The sequence below is a fragment of the Vigna umbellata genome, chromosome 3 (genome assembly GCF_029865625.1).
Source record: "Vigna umbellata cultivar VRB3 chromosome 3, Vumbellata_1.0, whole genome shotgun sequence".
NCBI classification, from domain to species: Eukaryota; Viridiplantae; Streptophyta; class Magnoliopsida; order Fabales; family Fabaceae; genus Vigna; species Vigna umbellata.
The window spans coordinates 1372768-1387531 of record NC_142167.1 but is presented as its reverse complement, the minus strand read 5'-3'; the positions used below and the strand labels follow the sequence as shown (position 1 = coordinate 1387531).

Here is a 14764-nt window from a genome sequence, read left to right as displayed (position 1 = left end):
CTATGCTACGTCTGTAATGCTTTTTTCTTTGTCATATAATCATGAAAAACTTAATTGAATCAAATATAATGACTTTTAGCTTTTACTACATATCAAAATAGGTCAAGACGCAAAACAGATTCAGTAATCAACAACTAAATGGTTCAAGGAGAAAGAAAATGCACATAGATTTGTGGTTTTGAAAGTGACTTCTGATTTGATAAACAATTAGCCAATTCTGACCATAACAGGGCCTTAAGTAGGAAAATTAAACTTTGTTAGGCTCACTGAAGTGACAGAACTAAAAGGATATAACAATTTTTTGGAATATTCATACTCAAACCAGTAAAAGTGTAGAAAACTAACCACAACTAAACTACTAATTTTGTGAAAGCAAGATTAAAGGAGCAAAACATTATTGCAATTGACTCTAGAATATGTTAACAAAGTGAACTCAACATTGATTTAAGGCCGAGCATGAGTGGCTCTCAAATTTGAATTTCAAAACACATTCGGTCTCGGTGAAAAACTGATTTTAAAGAGATTTTCCTACTGTGTAGCAATATGCACCCGAGCTATGCCTAGCAATTATTTCTCTTACGGCGTGCAATAACTTTTCACAAGCAGAAACACAAAAAGGTTGATTTTGAATCTGGATTAAAAAGATGATGATCACAACAGACATCACAAAATCACAGGTTACACTTATGCTGAAACTACTAATGTGACTTATGTTGAACAGAAACTCACAAACCAAAATTGTTTTGTCTATTCTTTGTCTATCTTCCAACACCTTTTTGTTATAATGTTTTACATGGAGAGATTATAAACTTTAGTGTTGGCTAAATCCCAATTCAAATCTTACCAATTGAATGGGAGCACTTTTAGAAAATATTAATCGCGTATTACTTTGATTGCAATATATTGCTAAATTGCATTATTCAAAAGATTAAACAAATCAGCAAAATTCTGTTGGGAAGTCCCACATAACAGATCAATTTCACAAGTATGCACTAGAGGGCAATGTCTATAACCATGGTTGCTGAAGGAAGCCTGTATAAGAATATGGTGCATGTGCTTCCTTATATCCAACACTGTTGTCAACTGAAACATCCCTTATGTGCAAAAGCCCCTCCTTCATGATCTCAGCCTTAGCTACATGCAACTTCAACCTTGTTTCCTTTTTACAGCATTCAATAAGATCATTGAACATCACAAGAACATCTTCCCATTTTTGTGGGTCACCGAAATCAAACATTTTAGAAGATGAAAGCTTCATCCATGAAGAAGACCCGAGATCCGAAAAGACACCAATTTCAGTCAGAAAGTTCAAACAGCTATGAACAATTTGGCCGCCCAATAAAGCATCGTTATTTAAGCCCCGAGAAGACAAACAATCCAAATCAACTGCAAAACCATTCAGAACTTCTTTAAGTGCACCAGTCCATATGTGATGCTGAGTAACCTGGGAGCACACTTTGTGACGAACCAACTTCCTTTGTTGAGCAGAAACACTAAGAAAGTTGCTCACTTTAGTTAGTGAATCAACCACCATAGGCTCTCTTTCATTTGCTTTACCAAAAGGGGTAAAAGATTCATGTTTTGCATTTAAAACAAAAGAGGTCATAACATGTTTCATTTTGTGCTGAACGGACCCAACATACCCACGAACAAGGGACTTGAAGGTACACATGTCACGCTCAATGTCATCATCAAAAAGGGTTGAATTACTCTTTACATCAATGAGTCTACCATTAACTGCATCCACATGTGCTAGTAAATGGGTCAATTCCTTCACCTTGGAAAACTCATTCTGATACCATTGCAGGCTGAGAGCATCTTTTGAAGTGTGATAAAACATTGAGTTCAGGTAGAAAGCTGCAAACTTATTGGTTCTAATAAAATGGTTTCCACAATAAAGTAGCTCCAAAGATCTACAATGCATTGTGCCAAAAATAAGTCACCTTCCAAGCAAGTAAAACAAGAGTCAAATGACTCTAAGAAAAGGTACTTGTATTCTTTCAGGCATTCTTCCAAACATATTGCTTGCAGTGACCCTGAAAAGTAAAAGGAACAAGGAACGCTTCTATGAGTATGCACCCAGACACGTTGTAACTATAGTCTATAAATGCACAGTGGTAGCTGAGTGTTACATCATGAATTTGGGTTAGTATGGACAAATATGTAACACCTCGTCTTACACAATACATTAGTCTATGATATTGACATGGATTGTTTAGTCTATGATGAGTCAGTTTATTAAAATCATTAGATTTACTATTACAACATTAAATGATTAAGATAAAGAAAGTAAACTTGGCATACTAGTTATTAATCATATTCCCAACATAAATTTAATTTACTCATTTGTCCTTTTGTTTAGGTGGTCCTAGCTTACACCTAGGGTTTTCCCCTCAAGCTAGGGTTTTCCTCTCGTGTTTTTGGAATGGCTTCTCTTGGAATGACTTCTTCTATGTCTGCTACACCTACTATTACCACTGCAAAACTCAACTAGAAAAATTACTTATCTTGGTCCGCTTATGTGGAGTTATGGTTTCTTGGTCAAGGATACCATAATCATCTTGAACAAGATGTCTCAGTGGCAGAAACTGAATTTTCAATTATGTGCTGATTTGTGGCAATATGTTGAGCAAGAGGTCATAGAAATTTTGAGACTTTATATGTTAGGTTCCTTGGAGACAAGAAACTAGATTTATAATTCAGTTTAAGGAATTAACACACAAATCTTACTGCACAATGGAAATAACACTCTAATTCTGAAAAACATAATACAAGAAAACATCCAATAGCTTCCAAGGGAAGAAATTCCCTTCTACACAGGACAAGCCTTGTACTGAAACAAAATACACAGCACCACCAGGAGGAACTGTTTCCTCCTTAAAAGATAACCCTTACTAGATTAAATAACTTCTTCTAACCACCCATAAACTGTCCAACTACCGTCAACTGTTTTGTAACTTCTAATTTTGAACCTTTTCCTAACATATAATGTTGGAAGTCTCACATCGACTAGAGATAAAGCCAATTTATAGTATAGAAGTAGGTGCAAACCTCACCTTACAAGCCAGTTTTGTGGGATTGAGGTAGGCTTAAAGTCCACTTCTTAACATGGTATCAGAGCCAAGTTAGAGCCTATCCTAGTGATATTGTTGTTTGTTGGGCATATTGTTCCACCCGCTATCGGGCTGCTATCGGACCACCCATTAATGTCTAATTCACGCTCGATATGTATATACCTTGGCGTGAGGGACGTGTGTTGGAAGCCTCACATCTTGTCACCGTTGTGAGGCTTCCAACACACGTCCCTCACGCCAAGGGACTCGTATTTTAATGTTGGTTTAATGTCACCGTAGGTCCCTATTTTGGTCATGAATTTCAAATAGGTCCTCTTTCTTTTCGGCGTATCAATGGAGTCCTTGTTTTTGTAAAATTGAATCAATTAGAGGTCTGCCGTTAAGTTGGACAAACGGCCGTGACAGTATTGGTTATGTGGCATGGTCAGTGCAGTTACTAATCAGACGTGGCATTTAAAACGATTTTTGTATTAAATAATTGGTATGCACAGATGTATATTCACTTTTGGGTAAGGGCATACTAGGAAAATTGAAAAACTTAAAGGGCAACCCCCTTTAATTGAGAAATGCAACTGAGATTGCGAAACAAATTGGGGGTTCTTACTATTAGGGTTTGCATGAGGGAAAAAATCCCATTCTTTCTTCGATTCGAAGCGCCGGTGTTCGTGGGTGAAGATTATGTAGTTGGAAGTGGGAGGGTGCGCGTTCTTTCTTTGATTCGAAGTGATGGATAATGAAGTGCAGAAGTCTGGAAGACCTAAAAGGAAAAGAAGACTGGAGCAGTGGGAGATCAAAAAGGATGATTCACGAGTGACTAAGGGTGGTTCGCGGAAGAGATGCGGGCTATGTAGGGAGGTTGGGCACAACAGGATGATTCTCTCTCCCTTCTTGTTGGTGTTGGTCAGATACAACTCATATGGACGTACGTAACTTCAACTCATAGGGACGTACGTAACTTCAAACACAAACACAACACACATTCTCTCTCCCTTCTTATTGGTGTTGGTCAGATACAACTCATATGGATGTACGTAACTTCAACCCATAGGGACGTACGTAACTTCAAACACAAACACAACACACATTCTCTCTCCGTTCTTGTTGGTGTTGGTCAGATACAACTCATAGAGACGTACGTAACTTCAACCCATAGGGACGTACGTCCCTATGAGTTGTATCTGACCAACACCAACAAGAACGGAGAGAGAATGTGTGTTGTGTTTGTGTTTGAAGTTACTTACGTCCCTACGGGTTGAAGTTACGTACGTCCCTATGATAAAACCTGTAAAAATTTAGAAAGTCAAAGTTAAAGTTAAAGTTACGTACGTTCCTATGGGCTGAAGTTAAAGTTACATACGTTCTTTTAACGCCTTTTAATGTTACTAAAGTGATAAACATTGTGAGTTCGTCATCTACATCACTGGACCTGCAAAGCAAAATCCAGAGAAGAACAGAAATGCCAGTCTCTCGTCGAACCTCCGCCGTGGCGCAACCATCTCCCTCACGTCTTCATCGTCAACCTGCAAGCAGAAAACCACAAGAGGCGCACCACCAGAAACCAACCCAGAATCTTCTCCACCATCACCAAGCATTATCGTCGCCGCTGTTGAAGCCACCATCGCACTGCCACTTTCTCCTTCGTCTCCATCAACCTGTGAATAAAAAACACACAGAATCCAATTCGCGGTGCAGGCAGGAAAGCCTTCTTCAAACTCCCAAAGCTAATTTGTTCCTCACACGAACCCTACCCTAATTTTTTCCCCAATCTCAATTATATTTGTCAATTAAAGGGGTCTGCACTTAAAGTTTTTTATTATTCCCACTTTACCCTTCTAAAAAGCTGATTACACCACTATGCATTCATAATTTTTAATACAAAATTAGTTTATAATGTCACGTCTCATTAATGTGAACTCTGAACATGCCACGTAACCAATATTTAAACGGCCGTTTGCCCAATTTGACGGCAAACCTTTAATTGCTCAAATTTTACATAAAAAAGGACCCAATTGAGACGAAAAAAAAAAAAAAAAAGACCTGTTTGAAATTCCTCACTAAAATGGGGACCTACCTTTTGATTATTTGGAAGCCTCTTTCCTCGACTTCACTTTGCTTCTTCCCCTCTCTCGAACTCTCAAACGCAGCAATCTCGTTGTGCCTCCTTCACCAGATAACTTCGTTGATCTGACATTGTCGTTCGGTGGTTCGGTGGCGGAGTCCGTCATTCAGTTGACGCAGTTCGTTGTCGCTCTTGGTTAGGGCGACGCTGAGAGAGTATCTTCATCTGGTAAGTAAACCCTAATGGTTAGTAATCCATAAATTAGTAAAATGGTCAAACTCGCGAACCCTAATCTCGGTTTTTTACTTTATTTTTGGCACATTTCTGTTTGTGCTCGCAAAAATGGTAAAAAAAAGTAGTTGGATTGTTACCAGGCATCGATTGAGGCGACTGTGTTGCGGTTTAAGAAGATTCAAAGCGGTATTAAGGACTGAGACATATACCACTTCTTGTTGCGAAGGCCCTTAGTGAAGGAACCAGAGGTGAGTGACTTCCTTTGCCATTCAAGTTTCTTTGATGCAGAAAAATGTGTTTCTATTTTCTTCTTTTGTTTGGTTTGGTATACAATCTGTAGTTTGGTATTTGAATGGAATGGAAGAAAGTTTCTTATACTGATACTTGATGTGGATGATAAGGAATAAAGTTTTTAGTTGTTATCTGATTGATTGTTTTACAAATAGAAAGATATGAAAAAGCATACCTCATTGGCAATGCCATACTTAGCACAGTCAATAGGTAAACGTGTTGCACGGCCAACTCTTTCCTTCGTCCTAGACAAAGTCTCTATCAGTACCACCACTTAGAGAACCTCCTTACATCCTTTTGCAGTGGACTAACTCCTTTCTCCTCATTTTCTATATCATCAATTTCATTTTGAGAAATGGATTGATACCCATTAGTTGATGGAGAAGCCAATGTTTGGTGTTGAAGAACTCCCTGCCAATCAGCCTGGTCAATATTACTTGAGGCAGACAAAAATGGTTGAATTGTAGAGGGTCTTGGTGTTCCCCCTTGAGTATAGTAAGTGGAAAGAGGCTGAAATTGAGCTTGAGCTACTTGTCTCTGTTTTACCCGGGCTGCTGCAATAAGATTGTTCATAGTCTTAGGAGTTTCTGGAGTCCTTGAAACAAAACATACATTACTTCTTCCATGCCCACCACAATTCTGTAACAATATAAATAAAGAAGTGGAAACAAAAAAGAGAGTAAAAGATTTAAATATAGAAACAGAAGAAAATGAAAAAAAAAATGTACCTGTCAACATGAAAAGCTTAAAATTCCTTTAATAACGATAATAGAAACAAGAATGGTGTGTTGTGGTGTTTCTAATTATGTGAAGTTTTTTTAACCCATAGTCGTTATTGACATGGGTGCAACCAGCTGTAAATCATTCCCTTTCCAACATAGTTGCTTGTCCAATTGCAAAGAAAGATATGAAAAGGGGGCATTCTGATAGCATTTCAGAGTGATGTTCAGCCATCCGTCCGTCCATCTCTGGCAGCAGCAAAGTTCAAAATAAAATTTCCACATTAGTGTAAAGGGAGAAAAAGAATCGTTTCAAAAGTCCTGTAGTGTAGCTTAAACACTCAACACAATACATTAGGCCCCAACTCTGCTTTCAGCTTTGTTGCCAACCCAAAACTCCCAATCCCTTTTTGTTTCTTTGTCTCTCTCTTCCTCAACACAATACATTAGGCCCCTTAAGACGTCTAATTGTGAAAAAATGTCTCTGAAGTATGGTAGGGCTTTCTGTCATCAGCAGACATACATGGAACTCAATTTGTAGTTACTTGTATCATACTTGAGCCTTTTCAGTTTGATTTGAGTTTTACTTGAGTTGGCTGGTTTTGCTCATCAGAACAAAATTTTCCTCCTTTTTCAAGTGAGACATGTTTATAAACTTTGACAACATAAGAATGTTCCAAAAAGAGGAATGAAATGATGAACTTAACGAAATAACAGGGTATAAACAGTAAAGTGTTCCTCATCAATCAATCAGTTTTTCATATTTGTGGTATCCTATGCTACTAACTATCTAATTTATTTAGTTAATAATAGAAATGCAGGTATTTTAAACAACGTTCCCTATTCCTATGGTTTGCATAGCTAATAATAGTTTTGTTCGAAAGTAGAAAGGATCAAGGACCAAATAGCAGTGCTCGTGACATCAAAGCTGGATTGTCAATATTAAATAAGTGTCATGCCAATTAGCTGGTGCTGATATAAAACAAACTTTTTGATTAAAGTTAACAAAAAGTAGTGTACTTATTATTATAGATTATGGTTAAACTATCATGACAAAATTTTGACAACATAAGAATGTTCCAAAAAGAGGAATGAAATGATGAACTTAACGAAATAATAGGGTATAAACAGTAAAGTGTTCCTCATCAATCAATCAGTTTTTTATATCTGCACTTAAAGTTTTTTATTATTCCCACTTTACCCTTCTAAAAAGCTAATTACACCACTATGCATTCATAATTTTTAATACAAAATTAGTTTATAATGTCACGTCTCATTAATGTGAACTCTGACCATGCCACGTAACCAACATTTAAACGGTCGTTTGCCCAATTTGACGGCAGACCTTTAATTGCTCAAATTTTACATAAAAAAGGACCCAATTGAGACGAAAAAAGAAAAGGGACCTATTTGAAATTCCTGACCAAAATGGGGACCTACCGAGACATTAAACCTTCTTTATATATATTTATGGTTGAATGTAATGTAACTAAGATGTTCTAAAGTTGAACTTATACTCGGAATTGCGCCACTGAGGAAAGCCATTTGGGTCATTCAATGTGATTAGGATGGATCCTAAAACGGGTCGGGTTCGGCTTTTTCATTTCCTTTTTATCTTTTAGTCTCGAGTAGGAAAAATAAGTACAAAGGAAGAGAATGTTAAAAAAAAAGTAGGTACATTTTTAGAGTATGCTGGAAAAATGTCAAATATTTGTAGTTATGTATGTATGGGATGATGATTGAAATTTATAAAAAGTTTTTTTTTAATATATAATTATTAATCTAAAAATTTGAGGCATTAGATATGTATATGGATTTAATTTCTATGCAATAAGAGAGTTTTGATTTTGATTCAAGTTGTTTTTTTTATATATAAAATTTAAAATCTTTGTTTGAGTCCCTATATAATTTATGAATTTTTGTTTTAATTTCTGTAAATAATTTTCTTTGTTTTTCACCATTTTGAAATTCGAAATTACTAATTTTGTTCTTAATATCCCGTTTAGGGCATTATATACTACTATACTAATTATTACAATTTGAAGTGATTATTTGTTTTCAATACATAGGCAATAAATGGATTCCACGTAATGTTAGAAGACAAAAGTATAATTTTTAATTTTAGTAGTCTGAAAATAAAGTAAAACTTCTTTCATTTATAATTTTCTATATACAATTAATAAGTTGGATTATAGAAATGGGTGAAAATACATTTAGAAATATGCTTAAAAACAATAAAATATAATATCTAACATCAACTTTGAAAAAATCAATAAAGTAAACCATATAAGTATAAAGAAATAAAAAAATAGCATTTGAAAATATTATATATTTAAATATAATATTCTTTTTAAAATAAAAATAGAAAGTTATTTTATAAAGGCTTAATATCAATTTTAGTGATTAATGTTACTTGTATTTAAAGTAATCCTCCTATCTTAGTTATATTTAAAGTGATTCTCCTATTTTTGAATTGTTGATAGTAGTTCCATGTTTTGTGTAAAAATGGTTCAATGGTTCTTTTTACTAAGGATGTTAAAAACGGCATATTGTCCACCTTAGTCAATATTGACGGTCTAGTTATTCATTATGTGGCAAGCTTAGGTAAATTATCCTTTACCTTATTCAAAATTTTAGAAACTCTTGACTTCTATTTTCGGGACTTCCTCTTTCTCGAAAAACCAAGTAGTGTGTTCCTCATCGCTCATGGAGACACCCTCCTCCTTCATCTCCTTTGTTTCTAGGTTGACATCGTAAGAAACTTTTCTTTTTCCTTCTTCTTGTTCTAGTTTTGTTCATATTAGGGCTTTGAATTGAGTTTCTATTTTTGGGATTATGATCTTGTGACGTTGGGTTTCCTTCCTTGAATTGGGTTTATGTTTTATTTTCTCTACAGGTTGGTAGTGTAATGGTGGAGGTTCTTCGTGATTTTGTGATTTGGGGATTTTAGGGTTTTCGTTTGGGATTGAGAGTTCTGATTTGGGAATTTCTTGTGTCTTGTTTCTCCTTTGCATATTGTTAATGTGATTTAAGGGTTAGGGTTTTTGAATTGGGGGTTTGTTTTATGATTTCACTTTTTGGGATTATCTACAGTTGTAGTCTAATCTTGCACTTTTGGGGTTTTTGGAATATGTGATCTTGTGTTTTGAAGTTTTTTGTGTTTTGCTTTTGAAATAAAGCTTTAATGATGAATTGCTTCTAACCTAATTGTTGTTTTCTTTAACTTTTTCACATCAATATCTTTAACTTACATGTCAATTGACATGAGCTTGCCACGTAATGATTTGGAATTTGATTTGGAATTTATAGGTTTATTATTTCAACTTGATTGACTAAAATTTGTTTTATATTGGTTGTGTTATGTTTTGTGTGCCTTAATTATTTGTTAGAAATTTTGTACATATAAGGTCAACAATATTTGAGGTTGAATATTTTTCAATTTCGTTTGAAATTTATACCATAGGTTATCCCTTATACTATACTAACATTGATCATATTTGCCAATCTTTTTGAATTGTAGAGGTCATTTGTCCACTATATAAGGAGGTCATTTGTGCTTTCTCCACGATGTTTCCCACACAACATATATGTTTGTGCAAAACTTGATACCTTTTAGCATTTGCAAATGACAGTCCTCTACATCAATTGAACTAGCTTATGGTTCGATAAATAGGACAAGTTTTAGTTCTTCGGAATTATGCTTAGAAGGACACGCCTTAAGTTTCTCAAAACCATCACTTTCTCAAAACCACCATCGTTGACACTGGAAACTTCTTAATACGTCTTCTTAATCTTTGATAAGAATTAGAATTGTAATCCAAAAACCAAGAGAATCCTCACTCAAAGAGTGCAAATGTATATAATATGATTCAAAAGTGTTTACATCAACTTTTAGTACTTCTATATATAGGCACATAAGTTTGAGAAAACTTATAAACCCTAAAATAAAGCCCAAAACACATAAAAATAACATAAAACGAAAATTACAAATATAAACTTTCGCCTAACTAGGTCCGCTCGCCCAACGAATTTAACATTATGTAAAATTAAAATAAAATTACAATTTATTTAATTTCCTAAATTCTTTATTTAATTTCCTAAATTATTCTTTAGTTATGCTCATGATCTTCATGTTATTTAAGTTTTCTCCTTTATGGAACATTATAAAAATCAAGAGACGTGTTTTTATCTTTGACCTTGTCATAAATCTTTTAAATTGCAAATATTATTCCTAAAGTTTTTCTCATAAATGTTGGGGAGATAGTTTTTTATCATATCCTTATTCTTGAAGATAATTTATCTTCAATTTTGTACCACTTGAAGATTCCTTTACAACATGTATTGTCAGACAATTTTGTCTAAAATTCATTAGTGAAATAGACCAACAAATTCCCAAAGTTATAACAATGTTGTCTAAAATTCATTAGTGAAATAGACCAACAAATTCCCAAAGTTATAACAATGTTTTCAATAATCTACATAAAAGTAAACACTTTGTCCAACTAACGTGAATCAATAACCAAAAAACAAATGAAACCCTAAAATCAAAAACAAAATAGGGGTTTCCAAAACTAAAATGAATACAAAGACAAAAAAAAATAATCAAACCACAATAATCAGATATACGGATGTGTAAACATTGTGCAATTTTCTTACCACCAGTGTCTTCGAAGACGCCAACACCACACTACCAAAAACCAAAAACAACTAAGTCAATGATAGAAGAAACAAAGGGAAAGGATGGCAGAGCAATAAAAACTTATCACACTACAATGCAAACAACACGCCAAAACAACGAGGGAAGGGAAAATAGGGCACACCAACGAAAGCCTAACAAACAACAATTCAAACAACGTGAGAGAGCTTTTCCCTCAAATGGAAGTGTATCCTCAATGGAAGGAAAACCAAATAGAAGAGGGAACGACAAATAAACAAAAACCAACACAATCTAATGCAAACAAGGTAATAAAAGAACAACATGAAACTAAAAACAGGACATACCAAACAATACGACAATTGATTTTTATAATTTTTTTAATGTCTGGAGTCTATCGCTTGTTATAGCTCATAATGGTGCAAGATATTATATATCTTTTCTCTATGCTTACTCAAAATATACTTAGTCATATCTTATTAAAACTAAAAGTTACTTCCATTTTTGAGTTTTTTAAAGGTTTGTATGTAAACCAAACAGGTTGAAAAGAGTTTTTATGTTCAAATTCATTAAAAAGTTATAAAATTGTTAAAAAAAAGAGTTTAAATATATTAAAAAAACAAAAAGAAAGTTATGTTGTTATTTACAAAAGTCTAAGAAATCCAAAGTGTCCTGATAATAATCAAGAAACTCTGTCTTAAACACACGTAAACACCATCTTTGTTTTGTTGAACTTTTTCGATTAAACCTTAGACGTCAACAAAAGTGTTTAAAGCAGAAAAGAAACATATGCTTCTTAGAAGAAAAAAAAATAATTAATATTTATGTTTGATGTTGTAAACAATGAACCTTCAAATCTTCCATTCTCAAATCGTCTTCGACTTTGCTTTCATCTCTATCTTTAACATAGTCAATACCGTTTGAAATAAGAAAAATTAGGTAGACAAAAGTTGTTCACGATATTGTGGATAAGTGATTTTAGATTTGGAACATGCATAACTTTTTTCACACTATTTGGAGGACAGAAATAAAGAAAAAGCAAGTTTTCAAAGAGTAGAATATATGAATAATCACTAAGTCAAAAAAAAAAAATACTCTCCACTTCACTAGTTTCTCCTATCTCAATTTAACAATAATCAAACTTACAACTGCTATACAGTTGAATTAAATGCGAAAGAAAGAAGAACTTTTTAAACTGAAGATTTTAGAATCATATCAAGCCTTCTAAATTCAAACTAAAAAACTTATAAAATAAAATAGGGTAAGTAAGTTCCCAACTTCCTTGAAAAATAGAAAAATAAATTTGTATTATAACGATATTTTTAGTAAATAATTAAATAGTTGTAAAACCGTTTTAAATATATTTTTGGGAGTTCAAATTTAATTTGGAGAGACACTGCTGCCTTATATAAACACAAAATTGAAATGAAAGTAAGAAAACTTTACTTTGGTTTTTATATTTAATTATAAGATTCATTTCAATTTCAATATTTTTGTATTCAATTGAATTTAATTGTGTTTAAAAAATATAGTTAATTTAGTCTATTATTTTACATTAACGTTTACATTGTTTAAAAATGTTAAAATTTGGATCATCTTTACTAAAATCTGTCTAGACACATAATCTTTCAGTTTTTAACACCTAACACTTTGAAACATAATACTTTTCACATATCATTAAAGCGTATAATAGAAGAACAAAATTCACTCTATCAGAAAATACTAATATTTAATTAAATAAAAAAACATAAAAATTAAACTTAAATATATGAACTAAATTACTAATTTCCAGGGGTTTTGTAGAAACCGTCGGAATTAGTTGGAGCTTTATGAAAACCGCCGAGAATTGCGGGGCTACTCAAAAACCGCCGGAACTAGCTGGTGTTATCTCAAAACCGCCCCTATTTTTGATGGTTTAGTTTACTGGGGTTTTAAAACCGCCGAGAATTTGTGTAGTTAATTTTTTTTTATTGTAATAAAATTAGATTATAATAAAAATGATTTTATTGACAAAACAAACAATAAATTAATATGAACTAAAATTTAATAATATTGTATAAAATAAACTACTGTTCAACCTAATATCATTCATACAACTAATTGTTCCTTTTACTTTTTAGGGTCACTGCAAGCAATATGTTTGGAAGAATGCCTGAAAGAATACAAGTACCTTTTCTTAGAGTCATTTGACTCTTGTTTTACTTGCTTGGAAGGTGACTTACTTTTGGCACAATGCGTTGTAGATCTTTGGAGCTACTTTATTGTGGAAACCATTTTATTAGAACCAATAAGTTTGCAGCTTTCTACCTGAACTCAATGTTTTATCACACTTCAAAAGATGCTCTCAGCCTGCAATGGTATCAGAATGAGTTTTCCAAGGTGAAGGAATTGACCCATTTACTAGCACATGTGGATGCAGTTAATGGTAGACTCATTGATGTAAAGAGTAATTCAACCCTTTTTGATGATGACATTGAGCGTGACATGTGCCTTCAAGTCCCTTGTTCGTGGGTATGTTGGGTCCGCATTTGTTCAGCACAAAATGAAACATGTTATGACCTCTTTTGTTTTAAATGCAAAACATGAATCTTTTACCCCTTTTGGTAAAGCAAATGAAAGAGAGCCTATGGTGGTTGATTCACTAACTAAAGTGAGCAACTTTCTTAGTGTTTCTGCTCAACAAAGGAAGTTGGTTCGTCACAAAGTGTGCTCCCAGGTTACTCAGCATCACATATGGACTGGTGCATTTAAAGAAGTTCTGAATGGTTTTGCAGTTGATTTGGATTGTTTGTCTTCTCGGGGCTTAAGTAACGATGCTTTATTGGGCGGCCAAATTGTTCATAGCTGTTTGAACTTTCTGACTGAAATTGGTGTCTTTTCGGATCCCGGGTCTTCTTCATGGATGAAGCTTTCATCTTCTAAAATGTTTGATTTCGGTGACCCACAAAAATGGGAAGATGTTCTTGTGATGTTCAATGATCTTATTGAATGCTGTAAAAAGGAAACAAGGTTGAAGTTGCATGTAGCTAAGGCTGAGATCATGAAGGAGGGGCTTTTGCACATAAGGGATGTTTCAGTTGACAACAGTGTTGGATATAAGGAAGCTCAGCATCAAGAAAGCCTTGTGAGGAAGAAGCTTTCCAAAATGTTGGGTCACTCCTCTCGCTGCTTATTCACTTTATTACTGTATTACCTCTATGGAAGGGTGGTAGATATTGAAGTAGACATGTGTGGTGGGGTCTATGCTAATGGCAAGTTTTGCTTGTTTATGGGAAGAATCCTGACTTCAGATAGTGAGAAGATGATTGGGCGTGGTGTGAAGCAGTTGGACCGGGCACTAGGGATTTTCAAGTTTGTGTGGGAAATGGCTGAAATGAAAGGGCATTTGGACTTGCAGGGCCATATGTGGTGTGTTGGAGCAGACAGTAGAGTTCTTAGGTATAGAGGTAACACATACTTTGTGCATGGAATTTGCCTTTGAATAGAGATTATTGTATCACTGCATCATCTGATCGTACTTCATGGCGCTAATATGTCCCCACTTAGCAGTTGCCTATGAAAACCAATTTTTATAATGTGTTAAGGTAATTCAATCAAAACTCAGAAATTTTCTTACACAACCATCTCCTTTTAGAATGAACTCTATAGAGTAAAATAATTAGTTTAATTTTTCTACTAGTTACAATTGGATAAATTGTTGGTATTGATTACGTAGCTTTTCTGGCAAACAGAA

The 14764-nt window shown here is 34.1% G+C and overlaps 2 protein-coding genes across 4 annotated transcripts; one reads left to right on the top strand and one right to left on the bottom strand.

Moving 5' to 3' along the window:
• Positions 1 to 1006: 1006 nt before the first annotated feature.
• On the bottom strand, positions 1007 to 6231 carry LOC148201376 (uncharacterized). The gene is made up of 5 exons (XM_088108845.1): positions 5950 to 6231; positions 4551 to 4726; positions 4432 to 4500; positions 1991 to 2065; positions 1007 to 1913 (listed from the first exon to the last, which is right to left on the bottom strand). Exons 1-5 carry the CDS (start codon positions 6229 to 6231, stop codon positions 1007 to 1009), a joined length of 1509 nt encoding a protein of 502 aa, XP_087964971.1.
• On the top strand, positions 5153 to 14764 carry LOC148201375 (uncharacterized). 3 transcript variants are annotated; one of them, XM_088109754.1, is made up of 3 exons: positions 5153 to 5361; positions 5508 to 5615; positions 13152 to 14764. In XM_088109754.1, the coding sequence occupies exon 3, from the start codon at positions 13496 to 13498 to the stop codon at positions 14510 to 14512; it is 1017 nt and encodes a 338-aa protein (XP_087965880.1). In that variant the 5' UTR covers positions 5153 to 5361; positions 5508 to 5615; positions 13152 to 13495; the 3' UTR covers positions 14513 to 14764. The 3 variants fall into 3 exon arrangements, with proteins under 3 accessions (XP_087965880.1, XP_087965881.1, XP_087965882.1); XM_088109755.1 differs by having other exon boundaries at positions 5493 to 5615; XM_088109756.1 differs by having other exon boundaries at positions 5490 to 5615.

Coding starts and splice junctions, on each gene's coding strand:
- LOC148201376 (XM_088108845.1), bottom strand. CDS start 6,231: ATGAACAATCTTATTGCAGCAGCCCGGGTAAAACAGAGACAAGTAGCT. Junction 4,501..4,550: donor ATGGTTGCGCCACGGCGGAG/GTTCGACGAGAG, acceptor TTTGCTTTGCAG/GTCCAGTGATGTAGATGACG. Junction 2,066..4,431: donor TTAAAAGGCGTTAAAAGAAC/GTATGTAACTTT, acceptor GCATACTCATAG/AAGCGTTCCTTGTTCCTTTT.
- LOC148201375 (XM_088109754.1), top strand. CDS start 13,496: ATGATGACATTGAGCGTGACATGTGCCTTCAAGTCCCTTGTTCGTGGG.